At 38.7% G+C, this 17,020-nt stretch overlaps 1 protein-coding gene across 3 annotated transcripts; it reads right to left on the reverse strand.

Moving 5' to 3' along the window:
- Nucleotides 1-1,130: 1,130 nt before the first annotated feature.
- LOC764152 lies at nt 1,131-6,129 on the reverse strand. 3 transcript variants are annotated; one of them, XM_030992112.1, is made up of 2 exons: nt 5,881-6,129; nt 1,131-2,480 (listed from the first exon to the last, which is right to left on the reverse strand). In XM_030992112.1, exon 2 carries the CDS (start codon nt 2,346-2,348, stop codon nt 1,215-1,217), a length of 1,134 nt encoding a protein of 377 aa, XP_030847972.1. In that variant the 5' UTR covers nt 2,349-2,480; nt 5,881-6,129; the 3' UTR covers nt 1,131-1,214. The 3 variants fall into 3 exon arrangements, with proteins under 3 accessions (XP_030847972.1, XP_030847971.1, XP_011678444.2); XM_030992111.1 differs by having other exon boundaries at nt 5,680-6,129; XM_011680142.2 differs by having other exon boundaries at nt 5,252-6,129.
- Between the last annotated feature and the right edge of the window lie 10,891 nt (nt 6,130-17,020).

A 17,020-nucleotide genomic window follows, 5' to 3' on the forward strand; every position in this document is an offset into this window, starting at 1 on the left:
CTCTTAGCGTGTATTTCTTGTTATATATCTGATTGTTATACGGTAATGTTGTCTTTTTTAACTGAATAAAATAAAATTGAATTAATTCAAAAGGTAAAATCGAAAGGTCGCAAAAAGCTATAATACCTGACGGGAAATAGTGCACAGTAACATTATCTTTTTATATTTTTGAAATACATGTATTTGGCATTTGGTCAATACCATTGTGCTCTTTTAAACAATATCTTTTATATTTGCAGATACAGTGTATAACCAAGTTACAAAACTTCATACGGAAAGAAGAGTTTCCTTAACTTTGTTCTTGTTTCATGTGTAGATAACAAAGTTACTAAAATGTCGTGAGAAGAGAAAAGTTACAAGGTACATGAGTGATAGTAAAATATGATTTTATCCGCTCTCTTGTGTCCCTATTTTTTGAAAAGGTGACGATTAAGATGAGAAAGTATGAGGTAGCACAGCAAAAAAATATTCTAGAATAACCATTTTCCCCTCAAAAAGTGCTTTGATCGTAATGTTTTGACAAAACAAACAACTAAAAAGCATCGTCATCACGACTAAAATCGTCTTAAAAACGTAGATGTATTATACGAGGTGAGCTGGATTTAATTCGGTAAATTTTGGGCGGCTACCCCCGATCCCTCCCAGTCCACTCATCGAAATTCGGTTACGAAAATTTCCGGAATCTGACGATTTGAATTTGAGAAGAAAAAAATGACACGCATGGTGACTTATGCCAGATACGGTAAGAAGTACAGTAAACTGTATGCCATATAAAGTGCAATAAAATCGAATTCTTTCAAAGAAATAAACAAAGACATAGACAGAGGAGGGGGCAAGGGCCATGCCCCCTTTTCAGCCGCCGCTGATAAATAAAATAACGAAAGGCCATCCATAGAATTTCAGGTGTCAAGACTTTGACCCTACCCGACCCTTACTCTATATGTGTTTGGAGGGATCAATACTGTGTGTCACCTTCCTCCGCCCATGCCCCCCCCCCTCTCTGGCTACGCTTTTGTTTCTATCTTAACAACACTTGATATGCCTGTGGATAGAAAATACACATAATACTGATATCCAACAAACATCAGCAAACAGATCGAGTAAACATACACAACAGTGCACACCTGTGCTTCAAAAACAAGGTATCGTTTACATTTCAAAGGTATTAAAATGATTGATAAATAAATAAAGAAATGAAAAGTTCTTTAATAATACTACAATATTCCTTCTCTTCCATCATTGTGTGAATAGTCATACTCCTTTTCGTCAAAGCTCAGTTGCATGTCTGTTCTTGGAAGCTCCAACCGAGAATTAGTTCCCTTATTCTCCATTCCGCTTTCAAGGGCTATTTTGTTAACAATCTTTTCTTTGTCAGAAGTTTTCTTTTTATGATTATGAGATGAGTTTAACATGGCCACCATTATGAGAACGCACATACTGATCTCGAAGACTCTTTGTCCTGTTTGATAAAAAATCCATTGCCATGGGTTTTCGATAAAGTCTAAGATGCTACAATGCAATACGTAGAAGACGGGCTCGAGATGAGATAGTGTAAGAGTAAGGCAAACCAACGCGCTGATGATTAGAATATTGACGAGACGGTTCAGTCGACGCGCTTCACTTTTAAGGGCGGCGACCAGCGATCCGTTGAGAGACGACCGACGTCGTTCGCGGGCGTTCCTTGGACAGGACGCCGCGAGGTTCTTCCGGATTTTCCACCAGACGTATACGAAGCCGACGGTGAGGGAAATACCCCAGACAATGAACATGATCTCGCAGACGACCACGGCGAGGATGGAGTTCGGTAGGAACGATACGAGGAGATCGGTGAAGAGAACGTACCCGAGGCTGAGTGCGATGATGGTGAGGAGAACTGAAAAGCGCTGGAATCGCCGCGAAACGCTGGTGAGATTCGTCGTTTCGAGCACGGCGAGGAAGAAAATACTGTTCGAAGATACAACCCCCGGCCACCCGAACGACCAGATGATCACGTTGAAAGGACAGGGTATGATTCCGCGTAAACCATACGGGTCCGTAAACAACGACAACGATCTCGTTAATGACGTCATTGCAATCATAGTATGTAAAGCCACGCCAAGACGTTTGCTAGTTTGACGTTGCCTGAAGGGGCGTATGATAGCATATATCGCGTAGATGAGCATGAGCGCGTAGCACGAAGCGAACAGGTAGATGTGGACGTTGAGCCCGTGGCTGAGGACATCTTGTGCTTTGGTCCTGTTTGGTCCGCTTTCCGCCCAGGAGCAACTGAGAACCACGCCGTGATCTCCAGGCATAACCGTCATCGTCGCCATCGTTGTCTCATTCTCTAGATTCGATGTCGACGTCATGGTCGTAGATTAAATCGAATCTGCCGAACGAAGTAGCTACGCAGTTCGAACTTCATAAAATGGAGCCGTCCATACGGATAACCTCATTGCTCTATCAGTGTCTGTTAATCCGCACTGCATCGCATAATGATCCTGTTAAAAAAGAAAAAAATATAGAAATAGCATTCAAGTTTTAGTCTTCATAATACACAGCATCTACATTATACATCAACTTAGTACTTCAAGAAAGCTCTTCGTTTAAACAACAGTGACGAAGACCTATTATCTCTAACCAGAATCAATCTTCAACTGTAGATTGATTTCTGAATTGCAGATAACACTGCTTAATAATGTACATGTAGAATACAAATCAGAGATCATTTACTTGACTATCCGTTTAAATATAGTTGCGTCGTGGTGGTGGTACGTTTTCTATAGCTTTTGATATTACTCTTTGAAATGTACCGGTATGAAAAATGGTTCTTTTCAAATTTGACAAAGAAAATATTGAACTACATATATTTCGAAATCTTTTGACAATTTTCAAGGTCTTTGTAATGCCTTCATTTGTATTTCAATATAATAGTTTCTACTCCGATGCACTTATCATTAAGAGACTTTGGGTAAAATTTTCCCCAACGTTATTTTTAGACTTTTATTTCCTCTTTCGAATTCGGACATCATTCTAATGGGACCTACATGACTATATATTACTTTTTCTTACTGATTATTTGGTTTCTTTTCTTTTCTTTCCTGTGTTATTTGATATTCTGTATTGATGATCAGAGTAGTGTAATACTTTGTTTGTGTGACGATCTTTCCTTTAATGAGCATATACACTACTTTCAATTCCTACAGTATTTCCTTGTTCATTTCTTTTCTCGATTATGAAGGAAGTACCTTTTACAAATTAAAGTTCTTGCATTAGTCTGACTCTTCAGAAGCAGTTAAGCTAGCATTGCAGAAAACGTTAAAAGGGACTGTCTGAAGAGCCGTCGAGGGTTATGCCCTAAACCATTTCAGAAAGACATTTTTTATTTTTATTTAACAGAAACAAAAATTAGTCAAATTCCCATTAACTTTGATACTCATATTGACTTTAATTATAAATAAGATCTACCGGTATATTAAACTTAGGAGGTCAATATGTAAGGGGCAAGTTCCCTCTTCCCCATTTAAATAACATCATCTGATCTTGCTCGCAACATGTCCATCTACAGTGTATAGGGGTAACATTTTGTAGATTTGGTAAATTAGCCCTGAATTGTTAAAAGACATGTTATATGCTATACAGTGCGTCCAAAAAAAAACTATACTTTTGAAATGGCTGCCGAATAAAAAATATATGATTCTGGGGAAAAAGTTTTATATGTATGGAAAGCTCATAAACTCAACTTTCATATGACACCAGTCCGAAAATAATTCATGCTTGGGTGAGCACTGCTCACTTTTGTAAAGGGTATGAAAATTAGGTTGCGCAGGAATTAGCCTTCCAATTTGTGAGAGGTAAAGCCTTTGGAGCTTATACAAAATTGAGGGTGATATGATACATTCATGATTTGCCGAGTGAATTTCATGGTTTATTAAACCAAACTTTTATGCATGAGTGAACAGGAATTGCATGTTTTATTATGATGTTTTTGGTGTCATATGAAAGTTGAGTTTATGAGCTTTCCATACATACAAAACTTTTCCTCCAGAATTATATATTTTTTTATTCGGCAGCCATTTCAAAAGTGTATAGTTCTTTTTGGGCCGCACTGTACAGTAGGCTTGCGGTTGCACCATTTGAGAGAGAGGGAGGATTGAGAAGTCCTGAAAAAGGACTCTCGATAATCTTTCTATCTTGAGTGTGTGAATGTTATATGCTGTTTAATGCCTTACATGTGTTGGTTGGTAACTATAAAATACAACGAGTTCTCTCCAACTCTACAATATTTATTGGAGTTCATATTGATGCCAACCTAATCTGGAAAGAACATGTGAATGCCACTTGTCAAAAGATATTGAAAGACTATCGGCGTATTAAATCGGCTAATAGAAATAATTCCCATAAGAATGTTATTAACATTATACAACACATTTATTTTATCTCATTTTATATGTATACTGCAATATCATCTGGGGCAATAATATTGTGCATTATATCTATTAGATAGAATCATAGTCTAATATTGAAACGTGCTATACACCTATTGCTATTGTACCACCAATATCCCATAGTGATCTTTAAAAAATATAAACTTTGCAAGTAATGGAAATAAATAGATTACAGTTTGTATGTTTCCATATTTTAACAACCTTTTACCCTAGAAATTTAACTTTTAATTTTAACTTTAAATGTGCTATCAAAAGTCACAGTACTCGTACGTAAAAGTTATATACATTTGCCGTTATACAAGTATAATTTTTTCACGCAATACAATTACTTTCACTATAGTAAATAGCTGGAATGAAATGCCCAATGAGTTGAAAAAAAAAATCAAATTTACTTTCTCAATTTAACACAAATACATGTACAAAGATTATTTTTTGGAAGTAAACATACATGTATAAAGAAGTAATCTTGCCTTATGTTTGTAGTTTTGTATGCTTTAGTAATGTATACGTAATATAACATTTCAAATAATTGGGAATTTTATTGGCCACTAATATGCTTTTCAGCCTTTGCAGATTCCCCCACATCCTCATATTATACAATATTTTGTTATATGTTTTTTTTTGGTGTGTGTGCGTTTGTTGAATTAATTTCTAATTAAGTTATCGTCCCAGTTTATGTAACCATGTACTTTATGTGAATTTACTGTATGTATTTTCTCGTTTACTGGGTAATATGCAATGTTGTAATATTTACTTGCTGTTTTTTAAATGAGATGTGAACAAAATTAATAAACTCGGAACTTAAATTCGAGATTATTCCTTACCTGTGAATTAAATAGTTCGATGTTTTCCTAGGATGTTTTTTCCGACTCTGCAGTTATAATCAAGATACAATCGCGGTCATGAGCAATTTTAAAACTTTAAATCAATCGAAATCTGACATCAAACTGGCCGGTTTCGATCACTCCCTGTCAGAATATGCAGCCAAATTTATGATTCCTTCAAACTGTTCTTTGATATCTGCTGCCGAGAGTAATTATCACTCAAGTGACTATATAATACAAACACAATACACTGGTCACTGTGGAGTGTACGAGGCGTCTCGTCATCGGCAAAGCAAGCTTACTTTATTCTTGCTGATCTGGAACAGTTAGCTTTCGTACTGATGTTGAACGAGGATGTGATACTAGATCTAGAAGCAGATAATAACTCAACTGAATAATATCCACAGCAAAAATCATTTGCAATATACCTCCATTGGCTGATGCCTACTGATGACGTCATACATAAGTAATATCCTCATCACTGACCAATAATACCTTGCGTCAACACGGGTATATGGCTTTATCAGTTTTGTAAATAAATCGAGATCGATTTAGCACTCGCGGAGAAGTGGGCTAGAATAAAAATCCTTTCCATTAATTTCCAATTATTGAATGCCGTACTCGCTCACCATTTGCTCCAAATTAACGCTCGACCATTGATTTTTGGCCCGAGTTGATAATCCTTGTAATGGTATAACAGTCTTTCATGAAAATTCCCAAGTCATGACATGTACAGTAGTGCGGTGAAACAGAAAGTAAAACTATGCGAAATAGCGATATTTTCCAAATACACGCAAGCCGGTTCCGTCTTTTAATCAATCATGAGACCTGTAGAGATAACCAAGTCCTGGAACGTTCATAGCATGCATGGACCTACTGGTCAATATTGGTGGGAGGGAGGGATTAAAAGCTATTCATGACCACAATCAATACTGCTCATTACAACGCACGTTTTGGAGTACATCCAAGACTCCGGTATTCAACATTCGCCTCTTGGGAGACACACTCCTTTGTTGCTGATAATTATTACCAAGCTCCTACGGTTGAATAGTCTTAATTCCCGGGCTACCATAATAATCCCATGATTTTAAACGACCCCCTTTATATTGTAAATACGAAACTGACGTCACTCCTTTCACGCTTCCAGTTTTCTGCGGTAAAGGCTGTTGAAAGGAACATGATAAAAGTCTTAGTTATCGAGCCGACCAAGAAAAGCACAATAAAGTAAGCAGAAAAGTAGGCCTAAGCATAATATACACAGGAAAATTGAATATTCTTGGGGAAAATGATAGTTATGATAAAACTCTGAGAAATTACAGTTCCTTTGCTTTGCTTTGGGTTTCTCAAAGTGCGTGTATACATGACCGTGAGTTAGATAGATAGAGAGAAAGGGTGGTGGGAAGGGAGTGACATGGGGAGAAAGAGAGGGTGGAGGAGAGATACTGACAGAGAGAGAGAGACAGAGAGAGAAGAGAGAGAGATAGAGGAGAGAGAGACTGATATAGAGAGGGAGAGAGAGAGAGAGAGAGAGAGAGCAAGAAAGAGAAAGAAGAAAGGAGGAAGGCAGAACTATGAGTTAATTCCAATCTTTCATCAAGATCGAACTTGCAGGTAGATGTATCCGTGTAGCAACAGGACCTTCGTTTTTAATTTATTCATCTAGGCTAATCATCTTTGTTCATGATCACCACTCTCTTACTAATGGATTGTCTCTGTGTCAACATCAATACGTCTCTCAATCATGTCATTATCAGCACCGAGGGTGTCACCGCTCACAATCATGAGCACCATCGTAACTACTTTCACAGTTATCATCATAAGCATCTTTTTCATCATCATCTATCATTTATTTTGATGATCATCACCTTTGCCATCATCATCATAATCTCACCATCACCGTCAGCATCATAATCCTGTGCCATCCTCATCATCATCATTTTTGTCATCATTATCATATTTGCTATCATCATCATCATAATCAGCTTTGACACAATCCTCTATCATTATCATCATCTTTGGCATCGTTATCATCTTTGTATCATCACCATCACCGTCATCATCATCCTATCATTATCTTTGTCACCATCATCATCATAACCATCGTCAGCATCATCATTGGCATCAGCATCATCATCGGCATCATCATCTTTATCATCATTGCGCGCCTCAAATACGCTCCAAATATTAAGGAGAAAGAAACACCTATGCCCCATGTTTTGTTGTTAGTCAACGTTTTTTCTATCACAAAATGCTGTATTAAAATGTGAATCATTGGAATAAGAAACAATTCAACAAGTGGTCACGATTTCATACATACACATAATATATTAATAAGACAATTATTCAAGAAAAATACTGACGCGCTGTTAAAATCCATCACAATAACGCACTTATAGTTTATGCCCCGCATCCATAATGTGAGGAAAGACTAAACGCAAGTCTTAACTACTTCCATGTAATAACATTCTGGGCATGCTAATTATTAATTCGACGTAATGAGTGACGCTACGCACTATAATAATTCAGGAATAGAAAACACACCGTCACTATTACGTCACTAGCGTTACCTCTTTCAGTAGTTATTAAATCAAAGAAAACAAAGACGCCGACGACTCCCATTTGTGATCCAAGTTTGTTTGAAGTGCGTTTTTTCTTCTAAACAAGTGGGTTGGTCGTCCATTTATCAAAAGCGGAATTTTATTAGATATTCAGTTTTCGTTTGAATAGATTTCAGCAAGAAATTTTAAAATTTCGCAATGTCGAGGCTTCCGCTAAATAATTGATTGAAAACAAAGACATAATAATCGTGATCTAATCTCTACATTACAAACTGAACTGTCAAAAGGAGCTTCAGCTCAAATTGTCTCACAGCTCGCGAGGCCTTTAATACATTTCCGAGGGGCCACGAGATCGACATTGACCCCCCCCCCCCACCCCAGGCCACCCTTTTGTGGCGTGCCGGTCATCGTAGACCGTCGGCCAAGTGACCCGCCCCTTCAAACATGACATCTACGATAGGCTTATAAGTGTAAAAATAAGCACCAATAATTGCATGTAATATGTGTCTTCCATTTTTAACATAATCAGTTGATTTTAAGGCCTCAATTTAAGTTGTATTTTAAACAATCATTTGACTTCATGTAGGTTTAATATGGGAGACATAAATTATTATCAGTAAGTACGATTTCTAAGTAACTTTACCAGCTTTAAGAATTTTTTTTAAAAATAAAAAATAAAATAAAAAATCGGCTGTAGACCAGGAGAAAAATCCCGAGAACCGGCAGTGTCGGACATGCGAACCTTCTGAAAAGTTATCCGACGGTTCAAACGACCAACGGCATACGCACCAACGGCCCAAGACTGATATGTCGGTATAGGAATGGGCCTTTTAACAATCTTTTTCTGAGGGTTCACGAAGCTGTCGTTTAGTCGGGCCGTCGTTTTCACAGGCTGTCAGTTTCCAGGCATTTTCCCATTTGAATCTTGATTTAAAGTGTAAACATATATAAGCTAGGGCCTATATGCATCGGGGTCCATCATCGTTTACTAGTTTAGATGTATAACGTCCACACTAGCGCCTCTTAATCGGTTAAAGAAAATGCGTATCCTTCGCAGAGTTCACACAGCTCTCTCCTGATAGTCTTTTCATTAACAGGCAACTTTCTTTTCTGATGCAGATGAGAGGGATGGATCATAGATGACAATCCAGTAACCAATAGTATTCCATTCGTAACTCTCTCCTACTGTCATCAGACGGATGGCATACACATTAGGCTCTGTGAAGGCGAAGTGGAATGACGCCGTGTAGACAGCATGTGGTTTGACAACCGTGTTCTGCACCTTGATGACCTTGTCGTAGCCGTCACGGCTCGAGGACGTCACATCATATCGGAATGTCCACTCGACGTCAGCAGGATAGGATATATCGATGCGGCCTTTTCCGTCGGCCGTTTGCAGCTTGGACGTAGTGTTCCTCATGCCAAGTCTGTAGAAGACATCATTGGGTCCGCAGATGAGACCTTCCACAGGGAATCTTGGCTTGCTGGACATCGTGCGTACCACGATGAGCCACCCACCCACACGTATGTTCTGGGTACCTTCCTTAAGACGTGCGTACACTTGCAGAACAAAGTAGCCAGTCTCTCTCATTCTGATGTGGAACGTTGTCACAGATAACGATGTCGTTGAATCACTGACCGTGTGGATGATGACACGGCGTGCTTGGAGACGATCATCCTGTTTAACGTCCTGCAGACAGCAAGACAAGACCAAGTCCTTGCTGGTCGGCCAGCTCATCTTCAGTTGGACCTCTCCATCAGTGGCTATGATGGTGGAGGAAGAGTGCCCTGACGTCACCTTTAGACCGTAGTCCGCAAAGTTTTCGTTCGGACCCCAAACATTGAACCCCATTGTCTGCGAGAAGGTCATGGAGTACGCTGCCTCACTTTCTCCGGCATCCTTGATCAGGTACTCCCCTTGTCGGCTGTAGTCCCTGCCCGATGTGTTGATCAGCAGGCGGAGGACATACCGCCCCGGTGCTGGGCAGAAGACATGGACAAACACCCTGTCTCCGACCCTCTCCATGTACACATGATTGGAAATAAAACGTTGGCAGGTGTCCACATTGAAGAACCTGTACACCATTTTCACTCTGTAATCATCGGTGATGAACCCGACTACTGCCTTGCCGTACACGGCATCCACAAAAGGCGAAACGTGCGTCAAGGGACGAACTTGCGTACAGTTGATCATTGAACCACACATGCCCGAATCAGGGCCCATACGAGGCGGATTCGTACATCCACCTTTGGCGATGATAGTAAATGTTACCAAGTGATAATGTCCCGTGTCTACAATGCTCGGAGGTATCACTGCATTCGGATCGCGTTTCCTGCCCCTGTCGCAAAGCAATTGCCCAAAGACTTTGAAGTCCCAGATGCCGTTGTGGGGAAGATCGATGACGCTGTGTAACACGTTTCCGTCCCACCACTGCACTGCATGCTCCCGGTGGTCGTTGAAGTCCGTCGACGCGGTCAACGACGTCCACGTTTTCATAGGAACAGAACTCACCATGGTGATACGAACTTGGTTGTGCTCATCTGCTTGTATTACTCCCATGCTATGACTAAGGACCTGTAAGTTGCAGAGTGACGCCAAGGCACCAAACGTGGGTTGGAGGTTGAACTGCTGCAGTGAGATGTAAGGGATTGGCTCATCGTATCTGTCCAGAGGGTCGGGGAGGCGGCGAGAGTGGAAGTATTGCGGTTCGGCTAAAAACTCGTACTCTCTGAACTTATCAGGACAGCAAGACGAACCTGATTGAAATTAATCAAACATTTAGAATTAAAATACATTTTTACCGCATTATTGACAATATACATTAAATTCTCTCTTCTTTTCATTTTTGTGTGTGTATTTTATTGCAAACATGGCATGATATACGTATCCACCATGTAATATACATTTACAGAAGTGGATTGAATAAATACATATTTGATTTGATTTGATTGATTTCTCTTTTTTTATACATGTCTTAGTTTTTGATGGCTGTACTTCCTGAATATATGTTTCTTACATTTAATTCCGATATAACTTATATATATAGTACCCACAACATCATTTTTCATACAAAAAAAAAAAAGTAATTTAATATTACAAACTTAAAAAAAAACTATTAAAAAAAACGAACGAAGATCCTAGTTACGACGGTGTTACATGGAAGAAATGGATACAGATAAGTTAATAAATTGTGTCAACATTATCTTCAGGTTTTATACTTGTCAAGTAAATTATAGGAAACCTGATTGTGTAAAACTGCAGAATAACTTTGTATCAAGTTATCATAGACTCTATTTATTTATTTATTATATATATCGCACAATTACTTTCAATAATATATGGAAATATATTGCCATTCGTTTCCAGGTTTTTTTCTTTATCCAGTCATATCTGAACGAGCCTTTAGCATTCCTATTGGTGAAAATTGAAGGTGCAACTAAAGACAACTCTTTATGCAAAAGGTTTCCGTGAGCGGACTACAGAGACACATGTGAAGGTTCCTATTTACCTGACGGATACGTCGCAGCGGTACAGTCTGAAAGATACCAGCGACCGTTGAGCCGTATCCTATTCCAGGCATGCGCAAATGGTGTCTTGCCAGGCAGTAGATTTTTGTTGTATCCCACCACAACTTCGCATGCGAGACCGGTCAAACTGTGGGCGAAGGAGGGGGGGGGGGGGTGTTGCGATTGCATTGTGTTAGTAGAGTAATTTTAAATGAACTAAACAAATTATGCATGGAATTTAAAACGATTGCAAGGACCTTCCAGAGATCAGCGTGAAACCTAAGTTACGATAGAGGTACGACCTGTTGCCGACTCCCGACAACCCCTGGCGCGGAGTCAATTGTCAGAGGTCACTGATATGAGTGGTTTAAGGCAGTCTTTAAAAGGGTTGTCAAAGTTCGGAGATTGGTATCCGGTGCATTTTGGTAGGCTTGAGGTTTACGCTGTGGTATCGAGAAAAAAAAACATTTGCTGACCAAACTGTTCGTGGATTATAGGTTTTTTTCTCGTGCGATATTGGTTAAAGAAAAAGCTGCAGCTCAACGACGAATGATATTAAATCAGTTGCCGATTATTCTTCAAACGTTCGCTGAACACCGACAATTAGAAAAGAATTTAACTTTAGAAACATGGACGTTTCGTTTGAAATGTTTGATACTTTTCCTTTTAAAGAAATTCTAACCGTCTCCAATCCGAAATCAACTCGAATCCAAACCAACTAAACTCCAACCGGACTGACAATCGACAATCTCTTGGCCACATCTGACGTTCTATCCTTTTCACCATTTTCAGTGTGTAATACTAGAATATAAGAATATTTCTATCTTGTCGATCTTTTATTTTGATGGTTCTTCTATGATTACAAACACAACGATATAGTTTCTCATAAATATATTATGTATTTGTACAATGTGTGACCAAAACAAATTTCCATGTATTCTTGTGAATTTGGATGAATTAAAAGAATTGAATTGAATTGAATTCTTTGTCCGGTCTTTTTTCGGTCTGGAGTCGGTATCATCGGTGTGACCGGTCCGGGGTTTAACTAACCTGCACAGGTACTGCACGAGCTTGGAGTATCCGCAGCAATCTGTTTTACCGGACTGAAGGACATCCAGCGGTGCCTGACCACACCCATCTTCACCAATGGTGGTATTGAGGCGGACATCGTAAGATATAGCGTGGGCCACCCAACGGAACAGCACCCTGAACCTCTGGAAGTCGTTCTTGGCCCCCTTTGTCAGGTAGTTTACGATCTTGTCTGGTTTCGCCTTTCTTAAATCCTCGGGCGCCTGACATGGTAATTTAAACAGAGTAATGGCTGTCAGTACCTATATCTCTGATTTTCAAGTTACTTATAAGAATCATCATTTAGACTGAAAAAAGTAGAACTAGCTCATTTGTCGAAGCTCCCGGATTTTCAATAATCACAAAGGGTTCAAATAGGAAAGATCCAATATTTCAAAGGATAACGTTTAACGACTGTTTTCGACACAACCATTAATTTTTTTTTTTTTTTAGGTATCGTAATAAAATCAAAATGATACCTTGAGGGCACGCTTATCCAGTGACTTCACATAGTTGTAGCTTGGCATGAGCTCTCTCTTTTCAGACCAAATAGTATCGTCTGGCGAAATGTTCTCGTCACCACGGGGAAAAGCATCAGTGCCAAACAGCACTTCGGATGGGTCTTCAACGGAGTACTTCACTGCAGAATCGAAAGGCGATGTGACAATGACTTTAGCATGCTTGGACTTCTTGGAGATGTTCGAGTCTTGGGGTGTAGAATTTGCCATAAAAGGTAAATGAAGTTTACCAGATATTGTGTCATTTTCAGTGGTCTTTTGATCGTCACTAAGGAGCTTTGACAGATTGGGTACATCCATCTTGGTCAGATCGAGATCCTTTGGATTGGCGGGGAGATGAATGACCTGGGTGTTGGCTGAGTTTTTGTAACTGTTAGCTGGTAATATTGAAAGTAGCCCTTGCTGCAACCGCATCTTTTCTCCAGGAGACCAGGAAGCGCTCTCCTTCTTCTCTGACTGGCTCAGTGGCCGCGAGGGCACCATGAAAGAAGGCTGCTCCCGAATCGGAGTCGACTCCCGAATCGGAGACGACTTCTCGCAACCCATCTTCAAAATTGGCAATCAGGAAGCTTGAGTCGAAATGTTATTTCGAAAATCCGTGCTTTCTGCAACGAGCAGGGAAAAAAAAGAAGGGAAAGAAAAACAGAAGAGATTAATGCAACATAACCCAGAATCTCAAGCACTAAGATGTAATCTATTGTGCTTGTAATCAGTTGGCCCTTAGGACTATCATCTTCTACTTCTACTTCTACGACGATACTCAGCAGGCTCCATAAGTCAGGATGTAGTGCTGAGGAATAAACTATCTAGTTCTTTGTCTAGATGCTGGGTGGAAGCGCTCCCTTGAAGCCCTCCAGTGAAGTAGCGTCAAGGGTGATCTTCGAAAGTGCATTCCACGCAGTTACTGTCCGAGGGGAAAATGAGTTCTGGTGTGCATTGATGGCTACTGTGTTGTTTTGGATCTTGTATATGAGATGGAGGCTTGCAGCATTTCTTCTCCTCTCCAGGCTCTCCCATTGGAGATGTTGAATCATGGCCAAGACACTGGCCATACGACGATATCTATCTTTCTAGATCTATCTTTCAATTTTCTTGGAACAGGACTGTATAAAAAGAAGAAAAACAACAATAACACCGCCAACAACAACGTTTTATCAATCCCTAGCTATTTGATTACTGTTGAATATTGAGAAAATATACATCGCGTACTTCAATTCTAAGCTACACATCCCTGTTGGTATTGGGCTTTCGATTCTCTTAAGTTCCGGTTTGGGATGTGTTACGATAGTGGTGGTGAGAGGGGGGGGGGGGGGCGCTTAACAACAATACTAAACAGTACTTCTGCCTTTGCCACATGTAGATTCTAGGCCTAGATCGTTAAATGTCCGGACCCTCAACCTCCCATCATAATTTGTAGGGGCCCAGGTATACTTTACTAAATACTAGCAATCTAAATTTGACGGACTCACCTGATTAACTTGAAGTCTTTGCCGGTTTCTCAGTTGTGCTGATCTCTGCTAGACATGGTCCAATAAATAAAAATGAAGTTACAGTGAATGACTTGCACCAAAATCCTGCCTGATTTCACTTTGCCTCGAGACTGGTTCACAGATATTGGTGTCTGCTGAAGTTATTCGACGCCACGGCAACGGACATGGTTTGGCTAGCATCGCCGTGTCTGCCAAACTAAACTAAAGCTGATGTTGCCGGATGTAACGTTCTCTACGATTTTTATTTGGAGTAGCCTGTGACTTATCCCCCTCTAAAAACAACGAGCGCAAACATATAATCAAGACAAAGAAGCAAAAAAGGCAGAAATAGAGGCAAAATTCAAATTGACTATACGAAACCACGGGTTCCATTTTGTTCACTGCATAATGAAATCACTTTTTAGTTATTTCTTGTTTACACTGTACGTCATTACGTCATGTTTGTTTTGATTATGTACGCGCAAGTAGTAACTACAACGCGCGCGTAATGTTAGGGCGCTTGCCCGGCATTATGACGTAACCAGAATTTACCCATCATAACCATGACGTCACAATCACGCTTAAAGGGGGAGGATACGACTTCTGTGTACTCCTATTATGACGTAGGGCATAGAGCCCTAATAACTTCGATACTCCTATGATTGTGATGAGACTAATATAAACCCAGCATTGCTTTCCCATCAGTTATGTGTTGTTATTTCAAAATAAATATTATCATTTCATGAAAATTGATATAAGTAGGCCTATAGTTATTATTGAATATGTTGAATATGAATATATCGTTACTGATCAACTGCATTAGTGACATTTAACTTGATTATCCTGACATATGCTGTACTCATTTTATAGAACGCCAATAGGTACTAATCTCATCTTTGTTTTGGGTACATTTTGTTTTGACTGTTTTAAACCTCCGGACAACGTCATCGCTTGGACTAGAACAGTCCGGGGTAATATCTGTCCGAGGGTTATTGTTCTAGGGAGTAGTCATCCGAACAAATTAGTCAAACCCATTCGACCAGATACCAAGCAATCAAATAGGCTAACAAGCGTGTCAAAAATCAAAATCAATCAAAATCAATCAATCAATCAATCAATCAATCAATCAATCAATTAATTAATCAACTCAATCAATCAATCAATAAAAAAAATCAACCAAATGATCAAATAGTCAATCAACCTAAAGTTATGACTAGATTTTGTTGATTGATTATATCAATCAAGTAATGCCAACTTCCTCATCCTCGCACCTTTCTGATCTCAACATGCTAACACCACACAAAAATGATATAGTGAAACAAGGCTAGTCGACAGTTTTCTGCAAGTATTTCCAAAACATTTATTCTCTAATACTCAATCTGTGATGAATACACACAAAACGTGCATGTGAATGTCACAACCTAAATCAGAGATTTTTATCAGAAAACTCTCTGAGACTCAACTCCGCTAAAATATCAAGTATGGACGCGGCCTATTACAACTTTCGTACAATCAAATCGATGTGATAGTTTTGCCTAGGAATTGCCCGTAATATTGCAACACCAATTTATATTTAAATTATTTAAAAAATCTTATTTCAACGTTAGGAAAGAGAAGAAATAGAAAGAAGAAAACGTCAAAAAATTTGAGCTATCAAATTCTAACTTGTGTTTGTGATATTTTATACAAAAAATGGAATTAACACGTGTCTATTTCAAAATTTTAATCTAAACGTGAGATTCACAATTACACAGTTTCCCACTCCACTGACATGTGCTTTAATCTCAAAACTGATTGACCGTGCGTGTACACATACTATTTTTGGTTTTCTTTAATTTTACAAAAACGATTTTCAGTTAATGCTCAAATTGATTTCGTGGCAAAAAAAGAAAAAGAAACTGGGGTTCAAACCCAATCAAAAGTAAGGCCACTTTCAATAATATATGGGGATTTTCATTTACCTAGTACGCGATGACTGATAAAATAATAAAACAAGTTCCAATGACATTTGAAAAAACCCGAACAAACAAACTAAAATAAAAATACGAAGCGAAGCCCCAATTACTGAAGTGCGAATCATGTAATTGTTAGCTTGGCACATACACACATGTTGGTATCTACTTGATTCTGCACATTTAAAAGTTTTTTATGCTTGTATTTTGCTTGTATTTAGAAAATTTAAGAAAATTTACATCAAATGTAAAATAGAATATAATCTAGAAAATATCCAAGTGCTAGGGTGTGTTCCAGTGATATCATAAATTTGTCGAATTACAACATATTTATTTTATACGAAATTATTGTCATATTTCGACATCTGTCTAAGTGAACATTCAATTTTTTACGTGTGATTCATTAAAGATGAGGAAATTATCAATTGTTTAATCCCATTAATTGTTACTCTGTTTTGAATAAAGTTCATAGAATATAGATAACTACACAATACTGACTATCAAAAGAGAAAACACATATAGTATTAAATGTACAATATAAATTGATACTGTTTGTTCATGCCTAGAAGAAAATAAATAAATTTGAAATTGACTTGTTCCGACCTTTTATTTTGTTACATTTTATTTTTTCCTATAAAGGGGAAAGAATATTAAGAGAAGATCTTTCTGCTTGAAGTTTTATTCGGTAAAGCGCCAC

The sequence above is a fragment of the Strongylocentrotus purpuratus genome, unplaced genomic scaffold (assembly GCF_000002235.5).
Source record: "Strongylocentrotus purpuratus isolate Spur 01 unplaced genomic scaffold, Spur_5.0 spur5_scaffold_2, whole genome shotgun sequence".
NCBI lineage: Eukaryota > Metazoa > Echinodermata > Echinoidea > Camarodonta > Strongylocentrotidae > Strongylocentrotus > Strongylocentrotus purpuratus.

Excerpts from the sequence above, each read along its gene's own strand:
- LOC764152 (XM_030992112.1), bottom strand. The coding sequence starts at position 2,348 with ATGACGTCGACATCGAATCTAGAGAATGAGACAACGATGGCGACGATG.